This window comes from Archocentrus centrarchus, chromosome 4 (assembly GCF_007364275.1).
Source record: "Archocentrus centrarchus isolate MPI-CPG fArcCen1 chromosome 4, fArcCen1, whole genome shotgun sequence".
In the NCBI taxonomy this organism is placed as follows: domain Eukaryota; kingdom Metazoa; phylum Chordata; class Actinopteri; order Cichliformes; family Cichlidae; genus Archocentrus; species Archocentrus centrarchus.
The window spans coordinates 19,537,511-19,561,080 of record NC_044349.1 but is presented as its reverse complement, the minus strand read 5'-3'; the positions used below and the strand labels follow the sequence as shown (position 1 = coordinate 19,561,080).

General features: G+C 42.2%; 1 protein-coding gene across 1 annotated transcript in view; it reads left to right on the top strand.

Annotated features, from left to right (window-relative positions):
• The window catches only part of fbn2b (fibrillin 2b), an 81,796-nt gene that overhangs the window by 26,702 nt on the left and 31,524 nt on the right, over positions 1–23,570 (top strand). Inside the window, exons 6-8 of the mRNA XM_030727539.1 lie at positions 6,175–6,270; positions 14,420–14,617; positions 18,821–18,946. Of these exons, the coding sequence (XP_030583399.1) occupies positions 6,175–6,270; positions 14,420–14,617; positions 18,821–18,946 (420 nt within the window). The remainder of the gene's footprint in view (positions 1–6,174; positions 6,271–14,419; positions 14,618–18,820; positions 18,947–23,570) is intronic.

Sequence of the window (23,570 nt, the reverse complement as noted above, 5' to 3'; positions counted from 1 at the left end):
TCTATTAAACCTTTCTGGCTGCGGGTCTCCTTGCGGGTGATAGGGAGTAGTCCGTGACTTGCGTATCCCCATCAGATGCAGTAGTTCCTGGATCAGTCTGCTCTCAAAATCCCTCCCTTGATCAGAATGGATCCTTGATGGCAGCCCATAATGAACAAAATATTTCTCCATCAGGGTCTTAGCCACTACTTGGGCCTTCTGGCTTTTAGTTGGGAAAGCCTGAGCATACCTTGTAAAATGATCTGTGACTACCAAGACATTAGCTATGCCCTTGGAGTCAGGCTCCATGGAAAGGAAGTCCATGCACACTAGATCCATTGGCCCATGGCTGACAATCTGGTGCAATGGAGCAGCTTTCTGTGGAGGGGTCTTATGAGCAACACACTCTCCACAGTTCCTGATATACTCTTCCACCTCCATTGACATCTTTGGCCAAAAGAATCGGCTACGGAGAAGGTCAATAGTTCTCTCCTGCCCAAGGTGTCCCAGATCATCATGCATGGCTCGCATGACCATCGGTCGAAACTCCCTTGGAAGGACAAGCTGAGTGACCATTTCTCCAGATGGTTTCTTACTGTAACGGTACAACAATCCATCTTTCATGGAAAGCTTTCCTATTTCTCTTTTCAATCTCAATAACTCTAGATTCTTTGACACTTCATCAGGCCACTGTCCATGCTTGACAGCTTGGATGGCTGGTCCAATGGCTTCATCTCCTTCTTGAGCTTTCTTGAGACTCTGCTTTGACATGAGCTCAAGCGATTTCAAGTTCATATGCATTGGATATGCATACAGGTCAGGAACACACTGTGCAGATGCCCCTAGCTGCGCGACATATACAGGTGTCAAATGAGCAGCTTCTGGTACACAGACTTGCTGACAAATAGTCTTGACACCAGACTGCGGTATAGTCACCCAACCGTTGTCATCCACATCTGGGGTGTTCCGTGACAACAGGTCGGCGTCGATGTTGTGTCGACCTGGACGATACTGGATGTCAAACTCATACGTCGACAGGGCAGCTAGCCAGCGATGCCCTACCGCGTTAAGCCTAGCTGTTGACAGCACGTACGTAAGCGGGTTGTTATCGGTACGTACTGTGAATCTTGCCCCATACAAGTAGTCGTGGAACTTGTCGACTACTGCCCACTTGAGAGACAAGAATTCCAGTTGGTGTATGGGATAATTTCTCTCAGCTGTGCTCAGCTTTCTGCTTGCAAAAGCAACTGGCCGCAGGCCTTCAGGGTACTCTTGGTAAAGTACTGCACCAAGACCCTTCAAGCTTGCGTCAACATGCAGAGTGTATGGCTTTTGTGGGTTGGCAAATGCCAAGACAGGTGCATGGGTCAGGCAATGGATAATCTGGTGGAACGCATCTGTGCATGCTTTGTCCCATCTGTCTCCAAAGGGCTCTGACTCTTTCAAGTAGACTTTGTTGACATCAGGGGCTTGCTTCTTTCCCTTTTGGGTAGGAGCATAACCCTTGGTGAGCTCGGTCAATGGTCGAACGATTGCAGAATAGTTCTGGATGAATCTTCTGTAATAGCCGCAAAACCCTAAGAACGATTGCAGTGTCTTTAGGTTTGTTGGCATAGGCCAGGTGGTAACAGCCTCTATCTTGTCTGGATCTGGGGCAACACCGTCAGCAGACACTACGTGCCCCAGGTACTTGACTCTGGGCAGACAGATCTGACACTTGTCGACTGAAAGTTTGAGTCCTACCTCCCCAAGACGATCTATGACCTTGAGCAGTCTCTCTTCGTGCTCTTCAAGAGTCTTTCCGAAAACAATCAGATCGTCAAGGTACACTAGCACTTGCAAGAGGTTCATGTCTCCGACTGCCTTCTCCATTAACCTCTGAAAGGTTGCCGGAGCTCCTGTGATGCCTTGCGGCATCCTCTCAAACTGGAAAAAGCCTAACGGACAAATGAATGCCGTCTTCTCTTTGTCTTCTTCAGACATGGCAATCTGGTAGTAGCCTGAACGCAGATCAAGCACAGAGAACCACTGACTCCCTGTCAAGGCATTCAGTGCGTCCTCAATGCATGGGGTGGTGTACTGATCTGGTACTGTTCGGCTATTCAATAGTCGGTAATCTATGCACATCCTGACAGTGCCATTTTTCTTCCGAACAACAACTATCGGGGATGCATAGGGACTTCTTGACTCTTTTATGATCCCTGCCTGTAGCAGCTCTTGTAAGTGTCGTCTCACATCTTCAATGTCGGCTGGCGCCAATCGACGTGATCGTTGACGGAAAGGCCTGGAATCCGACAGTCGAATTCTGTGCTCCACCCCTTTTGCTAACCCCACATCCCACTCATTCATCGAGAAGACATGAGACTTCTGGGTTAGCTTCTGACGCAGCCGGTTCTTCCATTTTTCGGAGATGGGAGAGTCTCCAAAGTTTATTTTGCTCACATCAAAGTTGGAGGGAGCTGTCTCTTTCGGTGGAATGGTAGAAACTGAATCAATGTGAAACACACTGCCAATCACTGTTCCCACAGGTATAGAAATCTCTCTTGTAGACTCATTCCTGACTAGGACTTTGAACCTATTAGCATCTAATGCCCCACTGGGCATTACCATGGGAAGGATGAACACGTCAGCAGGTAGAGTGACTGCTGGTGAGGAATCCATCAGGAGGATTTCCTGCTGAACAGGCTTCTTCAGTTCCACTTTGCACACAACTGGTGCATCACCGTGTGGTGGTACAGTCAAAGGGCCTGGACCCATCCATCGGACACGACCAGCCTCGTCGTCATCCTGGACAGGAACAGTAACGCCTTTGAGTACAGGTTGGCCTTCACTGACACAAACACGAAGGCCCAGGGCCTGTGTGACATCAACACCATTGTCCTTGCATTGGTTCACCAAGCGTCTGACATGGCTAGCATTAGTACCTACAATGACAGAGGTATTGTCATCAGCTCTTGGACTAGGGCATATGAGGGCAAGGACAGTTACTGTCTGAACAGTTCCTAGCACCTCAGCTGGATACTCAAGGTCGACTACCACGTATCCAGTGTATGGGTAGCTAACACCTGACTCACTTAGGCCCCACAAGGATAGACCAGATACTGGCTGAATGGGGATATCAGACAAGTATTTCTGGTACCAGTGTTCAAAAATGATTGTCACCTGGGAGCCACTATCCAATAAAGCAGTACAGGGCTGCCCATTAACTTTCAGTGGGACCAGGCTAGGCGGCCCCACCAGCCCATCTGGAATGCTCACATTTTCTGGCATGTCTGCAGTACTATTCTCGACTGAACAGTTCATTGTGCTAGCAGGGGCATCACCAGATGATTTGTTGGTCTTAGACAACTTCAGGGCTTGAATTAATCTCTTGATAACTTTAGCCTGATTTTCCGGATTTTGACATTTCCCTGCGAAATGTCCATTCTCTCCACACCGATAACAAAAATGTTCCTCTGAGACTTTGAGTGATCTCTGTGGAGAGCTAGCAGCTAGCTTTGATGTCTTTACGGATGAAACAGCTGCTTGTGGTTCAGCCACATTCTTTGTGAACTTCTGCTGCAAGTGCTTTAACTGCTTTTTCAATGCAGTTATCTCATTGTCAGGACTGCACTCACTGGCTACAGCATTACGAGGAGTCTGATCAGTGCTAGCTAGTGTGTCTCGAACTGGCTTAGACACAGCAGCAGCAACTAAGGACCTGAGCTCCTTCATCTCAGACTTCAAATTCTGAAATTCAGTCTGCTTGTCAACAACTTCCTGCTTTACATATGCACTTTGCACAACAGGATGAAGCTTTTTTCTTGAGGCCTCATATTCTTCCTCTGTACGAATCTCTTTTAACAATTGGAGAAAAGAGGGTGGCTTATCTTTTCTCTCCCTAAGCCGAAGATTAATCAGCATCAGATCAGAAGCGGTAGCACCACGCAACAACTGATCTAGCCTTACTCTGTCAGCACAACCAGGAGGAAGGCCACCTCTCTGCACGACCCGGTTTAACGACTGTTCTAGACGTCTAAGGAAGTCAGAGAGCCTCTCAGTTGGTTGTTGCTGCAACAAACGAAAAGCAAAATACAACTCCTCACCTGTTTCTGCTATTCCAAAAGCATGTTCAAGTGCCTCCAAGCAGGTTTCAGGGCTAACGTCAGGATTGCCAGCGCGTGCTGCTTGGACAATCTCAAGCGCCGGGCCCCTAAGACTCTCCATCAGTCGCCGTCTTTTCTCTTTGAGGGAGCAATCACACTCTTCCACCATGAGCCGTGCTTGGCTCAACCAGTGGTCAAACTGCTCCTCTCCAGCCGGGGTGGGCAACAACCCCGAAAAGGTTCGTAAGCGGCGATAGCTTCCATGCTCACTCGAAGACTTGCTCTTGTCAAGTATTACACTCACAGCTCGCAAAATAGCTTCTGTTGACTTAGCAACAGTATCTCCCTCTGGGAATAATGTGCACTGTTCATCTACAGGCTTATCTTTAGCCTGCTGTGGTCCAGATGACCCCTGAGCTTGTGCACTAGCTCGAAGACCTTCATCAACTGTGACCACAGACCACGGCCCTCCCCCATCAATGGGGAACACCTCAAAGGGAACCATGTCTCTCTTTACGGCCTCCTTGCATTCACACAAGACAAGAAATCTGTTTTGCCGTAAACTTAGTGTTCGGCCTCTGACACGAACACGTCCCAGACTCTTCACTGTTTGCATAGTCTCCTCAATAACTGCTGCAGTTACATCTTCTTGCATGAGCACCAAGACTGCATGAGCCTCATCTACTGACTCCCCTTGGCACCAACCCTTTAACTCTAATACCAACTCGTCTCGAGTTCCCATGTTAAAGAGAAAAACTTTTCACCATTTACGGTTTCAACAGAATACTTTTCACAAGATAATGCACAAAAAACAAGAAACCCACACAATAATCCTGATCCCAGCGGTGCCTCCAATTTATGTAGCGCCTCTCTAGTGCGTACAGCTATAACGAGAGGTGGCTAACCTGAGTTCTTTTAAGTATTCACAGAACCTGGGGTTTCTCTACGAAATTTAAATAAATGTCCCTTTAAACCCTGCATTGACTAATACACTTATAATATCAGAACAGTCAATAAACACACCAATTAATTGAAAAATATATAGAACATTTACTTAGCAAAATAGAAGGAATTATTTACATATTCTGTTCAGTTTCTTTTGAACCAATAAATGCATTCACCATTCAATAAAAACGTCAAACTTAAATATCTCCTATGGGCCCCAATAATTAACCTACAGCCGGCAAGAAAACAAAATAATATGATACTCCAGTCCAATCGTTGCAGGCCTGAACGCTGCTCGGGAACGCTGTAGCCTTAAACAAATGGCCGTTTCACCTCAAGGGCAAAATAAAAAGCGGTACCTTTTGCTGATGGAGTCAACCACTCACACAGTCAAGGACGCAGGAGAAGAAGATGAGAAGAGGTGATTCGCCTGGAAGACGAGGGGAAACACGCAGCAGACGATGCAGGCACAGCCCTCACACACAGCGCTGACCAGCTCCGTCGGCTCTCTGTCCTCGTCGTCCGCTCACAGCTTCACGCAGGCTCTGCTAATTGAGTTCGCGGGTTGCTAGCTTCTTAGCATGGCACAGGCGAAAGCATTAGCCACTGTATTAGCAGCTCACTCGGCTAACGTCAGTCCTCGGTTGAGTTTTCCACTCAAACTCACCAACTTCACCACCATTCAGGTTTTGGAAAAGAGTCCTTGTCGAGCACTTTCACTGAACGATGATAAAAGCTGGCTTAACAGTCCGCAGTGTACACCTGCATCTCTTTCGCTCGTCTCTCTCTCTCCCTTTTCTCTTGCTCTCTCTACCACGTATCCCTCACGTTTTCCTCTCACCTCATTTCCTGTCCATTCACCGGAGATGTGATCACTTCCCTCACAAAAGGTTACAGAAATAAAATATACAACTTTTGTCTTTTTCTTTCTTAAACAATTTTAAACGTCAAACCTCATTTGCTGTTTAACGAATTTTTAACAAATACCATTTACGAACTATGAACTTATTTATTTCCGCATACATTACATGAACAGATTTTAACAGGGTTACATGGTGATGACATTTTGAACATCTATAAGCAAAAGAAAGAATTAAAGAGTGTGCTAAGTCTGTAATTCTCAGTGAATCACTCCTTTCTCCCCCACCCCTTCTGTCTTGGATAGCTGTGTGTGAGAATGGCTGCCAGAACGGTGGGCGCTGCATTGGGCCCAACAGATGTGCCTGTGTCTACGGTTTCACTGGCCCGCAGTGCGAGAGAGGTGAGAGCTCATCCTCATTTTTGTGTTTATACTGTGTGAATTGATTCTGCACAAAGTGTTCCTCTGAGCTCACTTAAGATCTCTGAGAGGCCTTCAAGTATGAATCTCTGCTTGGACTTTGGTGGGAAAACACAAGGAACTAAGACAGTGTACCCTTGGCTCGCCATGCTTACCATAGTTGAACACATGCATGTTGTGTAATATGATAATGTGTGTGCTTATTTTTGGTTTCACGGACAAAGATGTTGCTTAGACGATACGATAACTTGTTTACAACTCATTTGATCAACTGCGTGCTTCTGTTCCCTACCCAGACTGATTCTCGGCAGTTACGTTAACATTGTATCACTGCAACTGCAAAAGCTGTGAATATAAGTGTTTGTGTGTATTGTGACTAAAATAATGTTCTTGGGACCAGGATGTGACCAGGTGGTCAGATTTGTGGAGTGGCAGACTGTGGAGTGATCTGTCTCTTGTCAATACATTTCATACCCACACACATACACTAATGTTAGGAAAGATATCAAACCAGGAAGGCTTTGATGTTGTGACTGTGAGTGTTGTTTCTATCAGTAGGATTGGTGAGACTTCAGAGTGTGCAGGATCTTCTAAGGTGGATGACTTCATAGACTTAGCTCAGACAGACAGTGGGTGTTTGTCTCCTGTGCTTTGAACCATATCCTGTGGTATGTGTGTTGTGGGGAGTGACGGCAGGGTGTTGGAAGTAAGTCACAAAGTCCCTTGACAGATGAAAGAATGTCTTAGTTGATTGCTTAATTTCAAATCATGTCTGTTCAACTTGTTAGAAAAACAGAACCTTTCCATCCTCAGATATTTTCTGTCACAATAGCTTTTGTTTACATTTACCAGCCACGCCCCTTTTTGTTTTTCTTCCTCCCACCTGCTGTTGGTTAGGATGTAGTGGAGGGAAGATCTGAGCCTGTAATCACAATCTCTTAATTCTTCTGCAGAGATGTGTATGTGTACTTGTGTAACAAACACTTACCTTCTATCATATACTAATTATATTTTTTCTACTTTTCATGACTGGATTTAACTTTTGATGCAACTTCATCAAGTTCTTAAACACTTTGAGGCTTTTTCTCACAGTCCATCCCTCTTAAAATTCTTGCTTCCTGTTATCTTAGAAACCACAACATCATCAGTGCTGAGTTTGTCAGTGTTTAAAACATCTGGCCAACCCCCCCCAAGTAGACGAAAGTAGAGTTTCCTTGTGGACTCTTCATGTTTCCTGATGAGAAGTGGGACAAGGTAGGAAATCAGAGAAAGAGAAAGAGGGGGTTTGGAGGAGAAGAAGATGGGTGGGCCAGGGTAAAAATGAAAATGGACTCCCCAGCTGTGTACACAAAGGCTGTTGGAGGGGAGTAAATGCTTTCCTTGTCGAAGAAGTGGGGGGACCAACACACTTTAAAGGAGTCGTGAGGGAAATGCTTCTAAATCTTTCTGTGTGTTCTTTGTGTGGTACATTATATCTACTTCAGAGTGAAAGGTAATGAGCTTGATTTGCCAAATTAACAAAGGAATCACAGGAAGACACAGGAAAATTATCACTGGCCAGCATGAAGGTTGATGATCAGAAATTAGAATTGAATCATCGTCAGTAAAGTCTTTTCCACTTAACTTCCTTAATACACGTTTAGCAAACAGGTGAAAAATGACTCTGAGAAATTTTTATGTAATTGAGTCCATCCATCCATTATCTTCTTCTGATCTGAAGTTGAGTCGCGGTGGCTGCAGGCTAAGCAGTGTAACCAAAACATTCTTGTCCCCAGCAACACTTTCCAGTACCTCCTGGGGGAGCCTGAGGCATTTCCTGGCCAGATGAGATATTTAATCTCTTCAGAGGGTTGTGGGTCCACCGCGGAGTCTCCTCCCAGTTGGATGTGTCCAGAAAACTTTCATTGTGGATGTGCCTAGGACGTATCCTAACCAGATGCTCGAGCCACCTTGTTACGATGCAGTGGTTGCCCCCCATGACCCTGAGTTGTATATCTAGTTCAGAAAACGGATCAGTGGATGTGACAGTGTTGCCACACTGACAAAAAATGGTCAATTTAGAGTCCAAAAATCCAGTAATTCTGATAAATGACCAGCAATTTTTTTGGGTTTGGCCTGAAAAGGCCACGGGCTCCCTGGTGTGCGCTTTGGTGCGCTTGCCATACGGCTGTGTGCGGTTTTAGAGTTTGTGCATTTGAGGCCATGAGTCAGTAGATTTACTGTGTGATTCAGTGAGAAGACTGCTGACAAACTGTGATTATAAAGGGAGTGAAAGTCAACGAGTATGGGTGAACTGCGTGTGTGTGATGGACTCATGGGAAACCCCAGCGGGTGTGGGGAGTGTGTGCATGTGCAGCTATGCGTAGACAGCCTGTGTTTGAGGCTTGGGGTCATTGGTTAGAGTTTGAATTAGATTTTATATCAAAAGATATTTCCCATCATCTGTACAATAACCACGGTGATGTAATAGGTACAAATGTGTGTCACTGTTTTGTTTTTGTAATGTGTCCAAGCAGGGAAACCTGCACCTGTACCTGGATATGTGTTTGTGTTTAGCCATAATAGTAGTGTGTCTCTAGGGACACCATGAGCTTGACAATAATTAACTGTGGGGTCATAGGGTATGGACCTCAGGGCCTTGTTTATGCATTTGTGCTCACGTATGATTTCACATTTCACATTCGTGCACAATAAGAATAAGTTGAGCTAATGTGTCTGAAACTTTGACGCATTGTGCCACCTCTGTTCCAGGGCTGGTCAGTCCAATCTGTCTGTCTCTGCGGGCCTATAAAATTCTAAACGCCAGTTTCTGTCCAGTCCAGCCCAAATAAACCAATAATCACAGAGGAGCAATTTTGCTCATCAGCAGGCGCTGACGTCAAGGGCATTTGAGGTGCTGGAATTGTAGGAAGTTGTGCTATTTCTGTTCTATTGATTCTGGATAAGAGTGGACAGAACATGGCTGGACAGGATGGCTGCACTGCAGGGCGTGTGGGGTTCTGGAGCAGGCACGGGTCTGACTGTGGAAAATATCCCACGTGACAATTCAGTTAGAGTCAGCCAGTTCAAAGCCTTACTAAATTTGATCTACAGAAAGCCTTTTTATGGTGCAGTTTCCAGAAACATGTGCAGTAAGACATAAAATAAACCCTATCATGCAACTAAGGAGCAAATATTAGTCCAGAGACCTGGCTAAGAGTAATCTAAAAATTAATCTTTGCCTGAAAACACGTCTCTGTGAGCTCCGCTAACATAACGAAGCCTGTCCTTCATCCAGATACTCTTTACGATTACATGCTCTGAATGAAATCATCCTGTTATTTATTAAACATAATTAGGACTGTCACATTTCACTAGCTGTTTAATGGCTACTTTCATGGGGGCACTAAATTTGATGATCCATCTCACAAACCGAATGTCGAGGAAGCCATTCATCAGCACATATCAGTATTTAAGTACCCTCACTGCATGGTGGCAGGGGCCCCCTCTGACTAGCCTGTTGATAAATGGACCGATTTAGTCGGTTAAAAAATAAAAAAAGAAGCACTACAAAGACCCTTCCTCTGTTGAATAAGTAGAATGCCCCATGAATGGCATTTGTTGATGGAGATTAGAGCCCACTTGTTTGGCTCTGTTTGCATTCATTCTAGTCTGCATTATTGTTCCACTGTTGGACAGCGCTGAGTAAGTTTCTTAAAACAGACTAAAATACTGTAGCTGCAGAACTCAAAATATGTTTTACAGTACAATGGGTGCGATATAGAAACAATAACTGAGGAAGTGCAGCATCCACAACCTCTTATCACATGATACCCTGAATACTGGCATGGGTGTGTGTGATGTGTGCCTTTACACACACAGTTCGCTTTGAGGCGTAAGGGTATCAGATCTTGAATGCTGAGGGCTTATCTCTCCCTCTGCAGTTCTCCCACAGTTGTTGGCTCTTTTTATGTGTGTGTTAAACATTTAGTCACGTTTGAGTAGCTGCTTTTGGTTTGGAAGAAATGAAAGGAGCAGGCTCCTTAAGCAATCATTACGGCTAAAGGAAAAGAGCGATTTCAAGCCTGTTGATAGTGGCACTGATAAGACTAACAGAGACTGCTATGGTTGGCCGGGACGCATGGACAGACATGCTCACAATCGCACACATACAAACAAACAAGCCTACACATTTGAATCATTTATTTATATCCGCATCAGCAGCAGGACACACAAACACAAACAAAACGCTGCAATCAGAAATTCCACAAGTCCTGCCAGATGTGCCGCGCATGCACACATGCACGCACGCACACACACACACACACACACTTTTGTATACATACATTTCTTCTCTTTATTCATTTGACTTGTTGACCTCCTGTCATAGGAAAATATGTATAAATAATAATAGCCTAATTTCCATGAAAAAAAACTACTTAGTTTCTTATTTTCCCAGACTTTCCCTCCTGGGAGTTTTATAAATACTTCAGCAGTTATTAATGAGTCTGAAATGAGATTTTTTTTCTTCTCTGGTGCCATTTCTCTTCCCCTTTCTTTTCCTCCTAGTGCTCAGGTCCGTGCCCTGCCTCATCTTTGTGATCCCATAGTTGGATAGGGTTGATGGGAAAAATGTTTTCCTAGAAGGCTTTGAGTCCCAGACAAGATTTAGCCTTTACAGTATGTTATGTTTCAGTATGTCATCTAACTTTTATCTAAACTACAAGTACTGGGTTTTTGATGAGTGATCATATTTTTGTACAGTTATTGAGATTAATTAGTTAGGTTTACCATTAAAACAACCTCCTATGCAAAAGGTTAGGTTCTGTTAACAATGTTGGATGGCTAATCACCCGTCACATTAGGCAAACTCTGAGCAGAGTTATACATGGATGAATTTCCTTGAGCCTTTTATTAGAGGTGCTGGTGATAAAATACAGCATTACATTTTTTAAGAATGAGAAGACTAACACAAAGTGGACAAGTTCTCATTGGAGAAAAGAAAGACCTGATTCATTAGACTGTACTGAGCGAGTGCACATACTGAGTCCATAGCATTTGTGTTAGCATGGGAATGAAACTGGAGACGTGTGGATGAGAGACAGAGGTCCTTAATACTGGATTTAGACATAAGGAGTGAAGAAGGGATAGCAGGATGTTTTATCTATTGATCAATTTGAGCTCTAATTAGACAAAATTGCTTCCGAATGTTGTCTCCGAGGCCGAATCAGGATGTTTGATTGCTCTCCTGTCCTAGCTTGCCAGTGCTCATGCTTTCATGTGTCTATTAAACTTACATGTGCAACATACAGATGATCATGCTGTCATGGTCTGACACACGTGTAAAATTCTAGGCCAAATGCTGCAGGCAATTTTTTTTGGTTTCCAAAGTTGAATTTATGTGCATGACGAACAAAAACCTGAAAACATGGCTTACACACTCACTGATTTACTTTGAAGGAGACACTGAGACAGGCGAGCTTTATTCACTGTTATTCTTTGCTTTTAAGCAAAGCTGTGATTGCAGCTCCAGTCTTTTGCTTGGCTTAACGCTGTAGCTCGGGCAGATGCTGTGTTTTCCATCAGGCGGGTGTATGTACACACACAAGTATGCGCATTCTTGTGTGTTAGCGTGTGTCTAAGACAGACAACAGTGGGGCATTGCTTGAGAAAGAATGTGCATGCATATATATTTAATTTAGCACACATGCATACACCGCTGAACTTGGCTGCTGTGTTTGGCTATCTAGTGTTGTTCGATGATTTGAGCGTGGGAGAGTCCATATGTTTTTGGTGCAGAGACAAAATCATAGACAGGCTGGAAGACCCATGATTTTTTATAAATTTGGATTTCCCTCCTATTTTTTCCCTTTTTATGCCAAGTTAAACAGTTTTTAGGATAAAGCAAGCAAGCAATATGTTTTTTTTTGTTGTACTTTTCGTATTTGTCTTTCATTGAAAGATTGAAACTAACTTGCACGTAATACCTGTGTGTGCATGCACGTGTGCATGTGTGTGTGTACAGCCTATTGCTCTATGTCACAATTGTCCAAAAAGCATTAATGTATTGAGTGGTATGTTTTTGCATTATAAAGAGCAAGAGCAATCTTTTTAGTTGGATCATCAGGTCTATATCATAGATTCTGGATTGGATTTGTTGACCACAGGTAAAATATAAAACACCAGCTGTCTTTTTATTTTCATTTATTTATTTTTACTTAATTTGGAGTTAAATGTAAATTTTCTTTTGTGTTTTTTTTTTATGAACGTGTATACTGGTATTATGTTGTTTTAGAATTTAAAAAAATGAATAAATGCAGCATATACTCGAAGTCGACACTGCACTGTGCATACCAGGTCACTTGAAGATGAAAGCTCAAAGAGCAGATGACAGGCATGCAAGGAGAATGCAGAGTGGAGTGAAAGACAGACAGACAGAGCTAAAGTGGACAAAGAGAAATGAAGACAGCTGGGCGAGAGCTGCAGACTGCTGCATGCATGCTCAGTTTGACCTACTTTCTGCTCATTTTTTTCTTTTTGCCTCTCGTACTTTCCCCCCCAATTCTTTGTGATCCCCTTTCATATGGCACAAGGTACTAATAGGGCCAAGAAGACTGGAGAATGACAGCCACCACTACTTGAATCCTATCTTTCATCTCATTCTGTGCTTCAGAGCTGAGTAGGCAGCTCTCTTTCTCGAACTGTCACAGCCCTGGCTAGCCAACCGTGCAGTTAGTCTTTCATCTCTCCTGTGACAATCTAACAATCTGCCTTTTTTTTTTTTAATGAAGGCTATATTAAGTTTGGCGCCACTGTAGAGAACTTAATAAGGGTTTCTCCCACAAGAGAAGCAATCATTAGACTGTATGCGATTGAAAGGACGACCATCGTATTGCTGAAATGGTTTCAGCATGAGCTCACTGAATGGGATTTGTGAAGTGCCGTTAACAAAATTATGCCATTTTCACTGGTAAGCAGCAGTGTAGCACGAGAGTGCTGATTACTTGTGCAATTATTTTTACTGTTGTTACCATGCTTGTGTAATTCTACATGCCTACAAAAATACATCCATGTCTGCACCAAAAAGGGGGGGAGCCAACAACAAATATATATATAAAAAAAAATCAACAGCTTGCATGCGGTGAATTTACAGCTTTACCTGTTTATTGCACTGTGAAAACTGATGTTTCATGCATCCCTGTTGGCCAGATGAAGGTCAGATGATGGAAACATCACAGTTTTAATAGTGCAATTAAATAGAACTGGAGCTCTGCAGAGTTTGAGCTGTCCTTTTTTTAAGAGTCGAATCTGAGACGATGTGTTACTTTCAAACACAAGATGTGCTATTATTAGTTATATGTTGTGTTAAGGAATTCGTTGTTGGCGAATGTGTTTTTGCAAAGCCAAAATAAAATGCATTGTGCCAATGACAAATTAGAGAAGCCTGAAAATACTCTGCAGCATCATTGCGTGGTAGTTATTTAGATGGTTGATCCATAATTGTGGTGGAAGTTGAACCCTCCACTGTTAAGCCTACCATCAGCTCCTAGTTAAAGAAATGTGCTTCAGCGTGTCAGTTAAATGTGGGCTTAATGGAAACTCTAAATACGCAGCAGTTATTCTAATCAGATTGCCAAATCCCTGCTGAGAGAAACCACTTTTTATAGATTAATGTGAGCAAATTTAATAAGCTAATGTCTGAACCCGTAGGCCTGACCCGACCTGTTTGGCTGCAACCAACTCTACTGTTGTTTATCTTAAGTCCTGAACTCCTAAACTTTCTGCTTGTGTCCTCTTCTTTGTAAGCCAATTGCTTGATCCACTGATGCTTGAAATAATTAAACTGCAGGGATGCATTTGAATGACTAGTTAGTCATCTCTCTAAAATCATCTTCTAATGCTGCACCATTTTTTTTTGTAGAAATCTAGTAAATGAAAGAAAGGAAGAAAGAAAGGAAGAAATTAAGAGACTCAGATGTTGCAGGAACCGTACCGCCTCCATTTAGAAATGTCTCATTTATGTACTGGGTGGTTTTGTTTAATCCAGCACCAGATGTGCTTGAGGAAATGAATCACTGCTTTATCATTTAGTCAATTAAATATTAAGTCAGCCACCAATTAACAAAGGATTTATCTCACTGTCAAACTACAGACTACAGGACTGGGCCATGTTTCACCCAGGTGAACAACCAGATGTGTCAGGGCCAGCTCAGTGGAATCGTCTGCACCAAAACTCTCTGCTGCGCTACCATTGGCCGAGCGTGGGGCCACCCCTGCGAGCAGTGTCCTGCCCAGCCCCACCCCTGCAGACGAGGCTTCATACCCAACATCCGCACTGGAGCCTGCCAAGGTCAGACCTCACTCTTTCTCTTCTTGTATACACACCTGGCAAAACGTCCTTACCACTTCATGTTAACAGAGATGAAAAAGGACGCACGTAATAACACACACAGAGATGCACGCAAACCACGCACAAACACCATGATAAACATCCAAACCATCACTTTATCCATCATCGTCTGAGCTGGAACTCCTGCTGTACAACATCCTCAGACTAGTGATAACAACACAGAGGGTGTTTACATGTACACAAGAGTCCGGACACAAGCTTGTATTTTCCTGTTAAGGTTTTATTCAGCTGAAGCTATATGTCCATGCAGTGGCTCAGAGTGGGCCTTTGAGAGGTGACAGCTCTTGTTAATTTCATAGTGCTTTCAGCATTGCTGTGTTAGAGTGAAGCACTTTTGTGAGTACACCCTATCAGTCATCTTTTCTCCCAAATTAAAGGTATTAGCTCATTTCTCTCCTTAGTTAACCAAATTTGATATATAAACAATACAGCTAATCTCAGACAGTATGAGGGGTACACTGAAACAAGTTTCATTTTACTAGACTACATTGAGTAAAGTGAGTAAAGTAAAGACTACAGTGAGTAAAGTAGGCCCCTAAAAACAGTTGCATTGTGTAAAAGTGATACAATTTCATTTCTGTAGTCTGTATTTGCTTCAAGACCCAAATGTTTAAACAGAAGCGCTGCTACAGAATGAGGTGGCCTTCACCAAGACAGGTGGATCTTTTAAACATCCTATTGGGCTGCACTGTGGTACGAGTAGTATCCAGTGTTTTTGTAGTTTCAGCCAAATGATTTGGGAAATTTGATTGTGACCATTCATTTTTACATTGTAAACTAGTGAGAGGATTGCGCTAAACCTGCAGCATATCAGGTTATGTTTTGTAGCGAGGAACCAAATACATGGAGTGAGAACAAAAAAGGAGTGAAATGAAAGGGAGCTTTTATTTTTGGCTATTGCAGAAGTTGAAGATTTACAAAGTTCAAAAGGTGAAACAAAACAGAAAGCCAGACTTACAAGGAGCCAGAGAATAAATCCAGAGACACACAAGAACAAACAGGGCTACACAAAAGGGAACATAACCAGATGACTTGACAAAGAGGAGGGGGACTGATTGCACAGTGAGACACAGGAGGGAGCAGAACACATGTGAAAACAATCAACACCAGGTAAAGACAATTAAAGGAGAGGAAAACAAGAAAGTAAAGCCACACTGAGGAAGAACGGAAAACTAACCTTCAAACTAAAACAGAAAGTAACCGAAAGATAAATACAGTACCAGACACTGAGACAAGAAAATTATTAAATGTGATGCAGAGAAATTGGAACATAGAGATAAATGAATTAAAATAGAGACAAAAAAAAAAAAAAATCAATGATATTCCAATAACTAAAACTCCAAAACATCAATATATCACATTCAGCATTTTGAAACGATGACGAGTGAAATAACCACTGCTGATGCAAAGTGGGCGGGTCCTGAGATGAAGTTTGAGACAAACAATTTAAGCAGCTACAGAGAGAGAGAGAGAGAGAGAGAGAGAGAGAGAGAGAGAGAGGACAGAGAGAGAGGGAGAGAGAACAGAGAGAAGAGAGAGAGAGAGAAAGGAGAGAGAGAGAGAGAGAGAGAGAGAAAGAGAGAGAGCGGGAGAGAGAGAGAGAGAGGAGGAGAGAAAGAGGGAGAACAGAGAAGAGAGGAAGAGACAGAGGAGAGAGAGAAGAGAGAGAGAGAGAAGAAGGAGGAGAGAGATGAGAGAGAGAAGAGAGAGAGAAAGAGAGAGAGAGAGACAGAGAGAGAGACAGAGAGAGAGAGAGAGAGAGATGAGGAGGAGAGAGAGAAGAGAAAGAGAGAGACAAGAGAGAGAGAGTTTTCGAGAGAAAGAGAAGACACAGAGAGAGAGAGAGAGAGAGAGAGAGAGACAGAGAGACAGAGAGAGAGACAGAGACAGAGAGAGAGAGAGACAGAGAGAGAGAGAGAGAGAGAGAGAGAGAGAGAGAGAGAGAGACAGAGACAGAGACAGAAAAACATAGAGGATGGAGGGTTACCTAGGCAACTGGAGCCTGGAACGTCTGCAGCTGTCAACAAAAACAAATCACTTTGATCGTGGACACCCTTCAACACAGCATCAGGGGACACCCCTATAAAGTATCAAGTATATACATATATATTTTTGCATTGTTCATCTTACTTTACTATTTTTTAACGCATGCAGTGTAGACATAACAGAGTTGAGAAAATCAGGTGAGTAGAATGAAGATAACATGACCTGAGATTTCCCCTCTTTGATCAACATTCAAGCTTCTGGTGTCCCAGAACCCCCTCGGATAAGACTAGATGCTCTCTGCATGCCTATGTAATAACCTGTGGCCTTTTCCAAACAAAGCAATAAGCTTGCATCAATGTATGACACATGTGGAGGTCATGTCCTCTGTAGAATAAGCCCAGTCAGGCCCTTTGTAGCTTTATCCTGGGTATGCCGTTACGGTGGGGGACTGTTTTTGTCTGAAGTAATTTTGTACTGATCTCCACATGATCTGGTCACATGTCAGTATTACCAGCATAGGGTTTATAGGAAATACAAATGTAATTTGAAGTTACACACATGGTGGAGATTTCTCAAATTTAAATTGTTGTAATTTAGTTGCAAAATGTCAAAGCCCAGAGCCTTAAACCTAATAACTGACAGGATGCATGTAGATGCTCATTGTCTATTGGCTGTGTTCAGCCACAATGTTATTTCTTTATAGGTTCAAGCCTAGCTGCGTGTGGTGTGGATGCATTTTTTGTTAGTTTTGCTACACAAAACAAATTGTGTTCATACTGTGTCAAGCGACATAATGCATTGCTGATGCTCAGCAGACTAAGCAGAGAAATCCAGACCTCCCTCTCACCAGCCATCTCCTACAGCTTATCTGTGGGAACACTGAGGTGTTCCCACAGATGTATGTATGTATGGATGGATGGATGGATTGAATGTAGGGGCCAGAAAATATACTGTGTTTACCAATAATTATTTAAATGCCTGGCAAATAAATTGACATGTCTTCCTAAAAAGATAGGGTCATACCAGATGGTAATTCCACAGTTCACTCATCTATATGTATAATTTCTTTACTTATTATTTATGGTGGTAACTGACAAATGTAATGGATCTGGAATCAGTAATTTATTTCCATTTAGCTCCCCAACTTCCTTTCTTTTTGTTGGGGCTGCCAGGTCGCTCATGTGTTATAGGTATGCCAGCGTGAGCCAATAACTCATCTCCATAAGTCTGTGTCTGTGCTTCTTCTCTCTCAGAATATCTGTTTCTGTCTTTTTTTTCTCTCTTTAACACACACACATACACACACACACACACACTAAAGATACCTAATCGCCAGAGAGCCCAGAGCAACGTCTTTCTGGCAGCAGTACAAAGCACACATGACTATGAATCCAAATGTAAGGACTGAACTCCAGGCTCCACATCAGGATGTTGGCCAGTAGTTACTTTCTTTCTCCGTCTTTCTCAGCCTTTGCCATGGAGAGCTCATTAACTGTACAGGACTTTCTTTAAAGGATGCAACAAATGTTCTCTGATAATTAAACAAACTCTCTACAGATTAATGAGGTATTGTATACAGATTTGTTAATATTGTTCAGTTTTTTTTTTTGAAGAAGAAGAATTAGCTACTCACAATGCTCTGACTCTACTCAGTGGCTGGCCTCAGGCAAGATCAGAAGTTTTCATGTTTTTTTTTTTAAAGTGCACGCCCATTGACATATTCCCAATACTGGTAAAAGTGACTCACATTGAATGCTGGGAAAAATGTACATTTAAAAAGTCATTTCCTGTTCAGGCAAGAGTTGAAGCGGGTCTTTCTGGATGTGGTCTTAGACACTGCAGCCAGTGCCAACTCAGTGCCTGTTTTAACTCATTCTCTTTGCAAAAAAGCAAAAATGTTAAGTAAACACAAGAGAACACAGTATTACAGTAAGAGAGTATTTGCCATACACAAAAAGATCCTTTGAGGTGTCATTAACTGATACCACAAACTCTGCATATTGTTTGAAGTTAGTCTGTGTAGTATTTGGCTTTATTGAACACATAAGATGTTGTGCGTCCTAAACTCTGCAAATGCCAGGAATTACTACAGCTTTTGTTCTTATGTGCATTTTCTTCCTGTCAGTAATTTCCAGTGTATTTTCTTGCTTCTTGTAGATGTGGATGAGTGCCAGGCAGTGCCTGGTCTGTGTTCTGGAGGCAACTGTATCAATACTGTTGGATCTTATGAATGTAAATGCCCTGCTGGCCACCGTCAGAGCGAAACCACCCACAAATGTGAAGGTAAGTCAGATTTTTCTTTTTAAAAAGTCTCTAAATAGAGTAGTTGCTTTTGCACAAATGATATTCAAGAATTAAGAAAGATATTCTCAGATTATGGTAGCCATATAAAAGCATCTGCATAATAAACAGATTTTGCATCTTCCCATCTGTCCTGCTGAAGTGTTCTTGACCAAGAGGTTGTTTCCTCCTGACTTCATGGTTGCTAAGCTAAGGGTCTAACTTCTTTTTTACAAAGTAACAGAAAAATCACTCTGTCAGTAAAATTTGCACAGCTGTCACACATGTTTTCTAGGCCTAATTCCAGTTTACCAATTGAGAATCTAGACTTTTCATTATGTGCTAAAAAACAATTCTGTTTTAATAATTAACCAAGACTATTAAGTGGATTTTCTACAACCCTGTCCCCTGTCAAATCTCCACATGCACTTAAAAAGTGGGGATGTGTTCAAAGTTAAAGTAGTCTTGACATGTGCGCATAAACACACACACGCACACTGAAGCATGTGCATGCGCAAGGCCAAGTGGATTCACATTACAGTGTGTTGATTGGATGGAATTTAAACGATGCCCAGGCTAAACAGTCTGATAGTTAGCGAGGCAGGGGTTGTGTCTTTTGGATTGAAGCCGATATGCTTGTAGTCTTCTGAGAGGATTACAGAAAGCTCTTAAACAGTTTGAGCCAGATGACATTTATTCTACTGAACAAGACCACTGCAGCGCTGCGTCAGTGTATGAATTATCGTTCTGCTTTTATTAGCTTGCAGCAGGACTAACAGCAGCAGCAGATACAAGAAGAACACAACTGTTTATATTTGCTGGAAACTTGGGTTTCCACCTTCAGATTCATGAGAAGCAATTACCTTGACGCACTAAAAAGTGAGTTATGTTTCAGTGAATAAGGCAGGAAATTGGGTGGATGACTTCACTGAATTCGCCAGAGATTTTAGGGAAACGTCAGCTCAGCTCAGGATTTACAGTAAGGAGAGACGGAGCTTGGATTTTGTGTAGCAGGAGGTGTGACACAGCTAAGGTCTAAGAAGGTTCACCCCAAAAACACTAGGATCTTAGAATTAGAAACTCTTTGTAACCTTTTTGCCCCTCTCTGGTCACCAAACGTTAACAGTTAGTATATCTCCCCATCAGGGATTAAAGTGGGATTTGGCAGGTGGGGAAACCCTAATATCTGGCATAGGATGGTAACTTGGGTAAAATAATCACTTACAAATAATACTTTGTAAGTATTAAAATTTGTATTATGAGCGCCAGTAGTTTTGTCTTTTAAACATACAGGCTGTGATTAGCTGGCATGCTGCTGTTGCTGCTCTGAGGTTTACTGCTTTTTATGGATTTAATTGAATTCAATAAGCTATAAGCAGAAAAATCAGCTTAAATTTAAATTGATGTTGGCAGCCCTTGATGTAACCTAACATTGACCATGAACATCACAGCCTGCCCTACTCCAGTCCAACATAGGGCATTACTATAAACATCACCTCAATACTACAAACCTGCATTAAACTGTACTAAACTGTTCGGTGTTTTCATGCAACCTTTGAATAACCCAAATTATTATGCTTCCATTTGTATTATCAAGCCTTAACAATATGAAAAACATAACTTCACCAACCATTAGATCCAGTGTCTGATCAAAAAAAGAACCTTACCTAAGCTTTAAATTTCCAGTTTTTCAAATGCCACTGGGCAGTTTTTGCCTTTGAAAAATAATATGTCATCTTCCTCTCCTGTCCTCTCTTTTTTTTTTTAATTACTTCTTTCTCCATGTTTGACAGTGAACTTATCACACATTAAAGTTTTTTTCTCCCTGGAAAATATAGCCTCTATACTTTTAGCTTGCAGAAACATTGTAGTCCAAACTGCAGAGAAACAGTTTGTGTTTTATTATATTTGTTGCGCTCTTAAAAACATTGTAATCTACCTGACAATTATAAACGTCACTTCATTTATGCTCATTCACCTTCTGTATTGCTAGACAGAGCCCTCAGCTAGCTGCTGAAGTTCACTTTATTGACATTTGCAGCATGAACAGGTCACAGTGATGAGGAGGGAAAAAGGAGCTGTGCATGAGCGGTGGGATATCATTATTCCCTTAGTACTGAGCAAGCATGTGAGCAAGCAGGCTGCAGCACACAAAAAAATCAATTCTCTTGACAGTATCATGTCTTAAACCACCTATCAGATATAATTGCTCATTAACTGAACACTGTCCACTTTAACCCCTTTTCACCATATTGATCAAGACTGGCTAGTGATATTATGTGGTAACACAGCAGAAAAAAGAGCTCAGTATACACAGTTATGCACACTTTAAAGCCTTTTTCAAAAGCTTTTGTGCTTCAGTGTCAGGGTGGTCAAAACATGACTAGAGCTCCCACTAAATATTTCCCGTTTTGAAATTGGTCGTGGGCAATCAAATCATAGACAGCGTAAATGCAAGCGTAAGTGACCACCAAGACGTAATGTGATCTGATTACTCAAACCACTTGTTAATGTGGCCTTGGAGACATTTGACCACATATTTATTGTGAAACCAGCCTGCTGCTTGTCTGGCAACAGACTGGCTAAAACTTTGAAACTAGTAACTAGTGACAGAGAATTGGTCAGTTGGCCACTTTGGAGATACATATTAGTAGCAGGTGAGAGTAATGTGTCTTGGTTGTCCTTTTGTAATTTAATTTAATCCCCAGAAAACGTCTGCAAAACATTTTAAGTTGTATGATGTGAAAGAGGTTTGGCAAACTACTTCTTTTGGTCTTATTATTGAATTATTTTGAAATTTAGTTCAGCCCCAGTGTTATTCTGTTGATTTCAAGATTTATATTGCCATATGTTTATTTGGCCCATGCAAAGTGAAGGAGAAAGAGTTCAGTGTTTGCAAAGCTTGTAAAAAAAACAACAGAACAATTGTGGCATGTTAAGTCGTGGATTCACAGGAAACCCATGTTTAGTGAAATCGCCCTCACAATCAGACCAGATCCTTTGGGAAACTTTTTTTTGATTGAAATACGCTGCTAGCTAATGAACAAACAACCACTCTGAGAGCTTTCACTGTGAAATTAGTTGGGTTTTGAGGCAGTTAAGATTAAGAGCAATTAAGATGTCATGGGTGTCTGATCATACCTGAGCCCAACAAAGCACCTGTTTTTTTTAGTTTGCTGTGTTAAACGGCCTCTCTTTTTACCCTTCTTATCCCGTTTCTCCTTTTTCTGCCTCACCTTTCATTTTGCTTACATAAGTACAGTGCTTTGGCTCAAAACCAGCTGTTAGTGCTGAACAAAGAAACACTTAATGGCATCTGGGAGACTTAATCATTACTCACAGACGTCCCTGTTGCCTCGAAACTCACAGATCCTTGTACATTTACGCGGTATAACTACACACTCAAGAGTTTTACACATAAGAGTTATGAAAATGTTAAAAAAAATGAATACTGATTAAATTACACTCCAGCTTATCTACATATAGCTGAGTTCTTCACATATAAATGAATGTTATGTACACAGTTATGCACACATAGCAGATTTGATGCAGACATTTATTCAGGTGACACACATTTCCTTTCACACACACAGGCAGTCCCTCAGCGCTGTGTCTGTGTGGAGTAATGTCTGGTGTGCTGTTGCTGTTGCTGACATAAGGTTTATTTGGCTGGGCTTTTACAGCCTCACCTAGGCCTTCTGCCACTGCTGTCAGCAGGGGACGAACAGCCTCTTAGCTCCCCACACCAGGTGTTACTACACACTAAGATGCAGGCACATATACAAAAGACATATGGATTTAAGCTACATGCTCTTCACTCCTGGAAAGACAAACACTTACACCACACCTTTCACTTTTCTAGCCAATCACATTCAACAAACACCCTTGCACATTACCGCATGAGCTATGCACTGCACTAATGCTGTAATTATGCCCCGCAGTGGTGCAGTAATTACATATATGTATAAATAAGTGTGACACACCATAAAAACCCAATACTTTCTGGAACTTTACTTTGGGTTCCTGCATCATGTAGCAATGAGGCCCCCTCTCAGAGAATAACACAACTTAATTCCGTCATTGTGCCACACTGAGGTCGGCCGTGCCAAACACCTGTACCCGGATACTCTCAGACATCTAAAATGTCTCTGACTCACGCCATGGTACGTTTAACTCTGGTCAGCCTGTGACCTTTAACCTTTTCTGATTGCACTTTAGTGATAATTTATAAATTGAAAGCAACTGTGGTTACTATATTTACACCACACTGGCTTGTCTCTTTTTATTGCATAACAGGACTGATTTGATTGGAAATAATTATCTGCATTCATTTATTCACTGTGCTTATTCTGTAAGATTTCTTTCTCATTTAAGTGTAACATATACGATGACTGAATTTGACTGCTCTGCCACCTGAGCCATGGCTCAGGTGGCAGAGCAGGTTTTCCACCAATTGCTAGGTTGGTATTTTAATTTCTATCAACTTTGTCTGCTTAAGTTTATACGGGCAAGACACTAAATCCCAAAATGTAAGGGTGAACAAGAAACACACAGTAAGAACTTTTGAGAACTCAAGGTAAAAAGGTTATGTTTAAGTACCTGTTCCTACCCTGCAGTTATTTTTCTT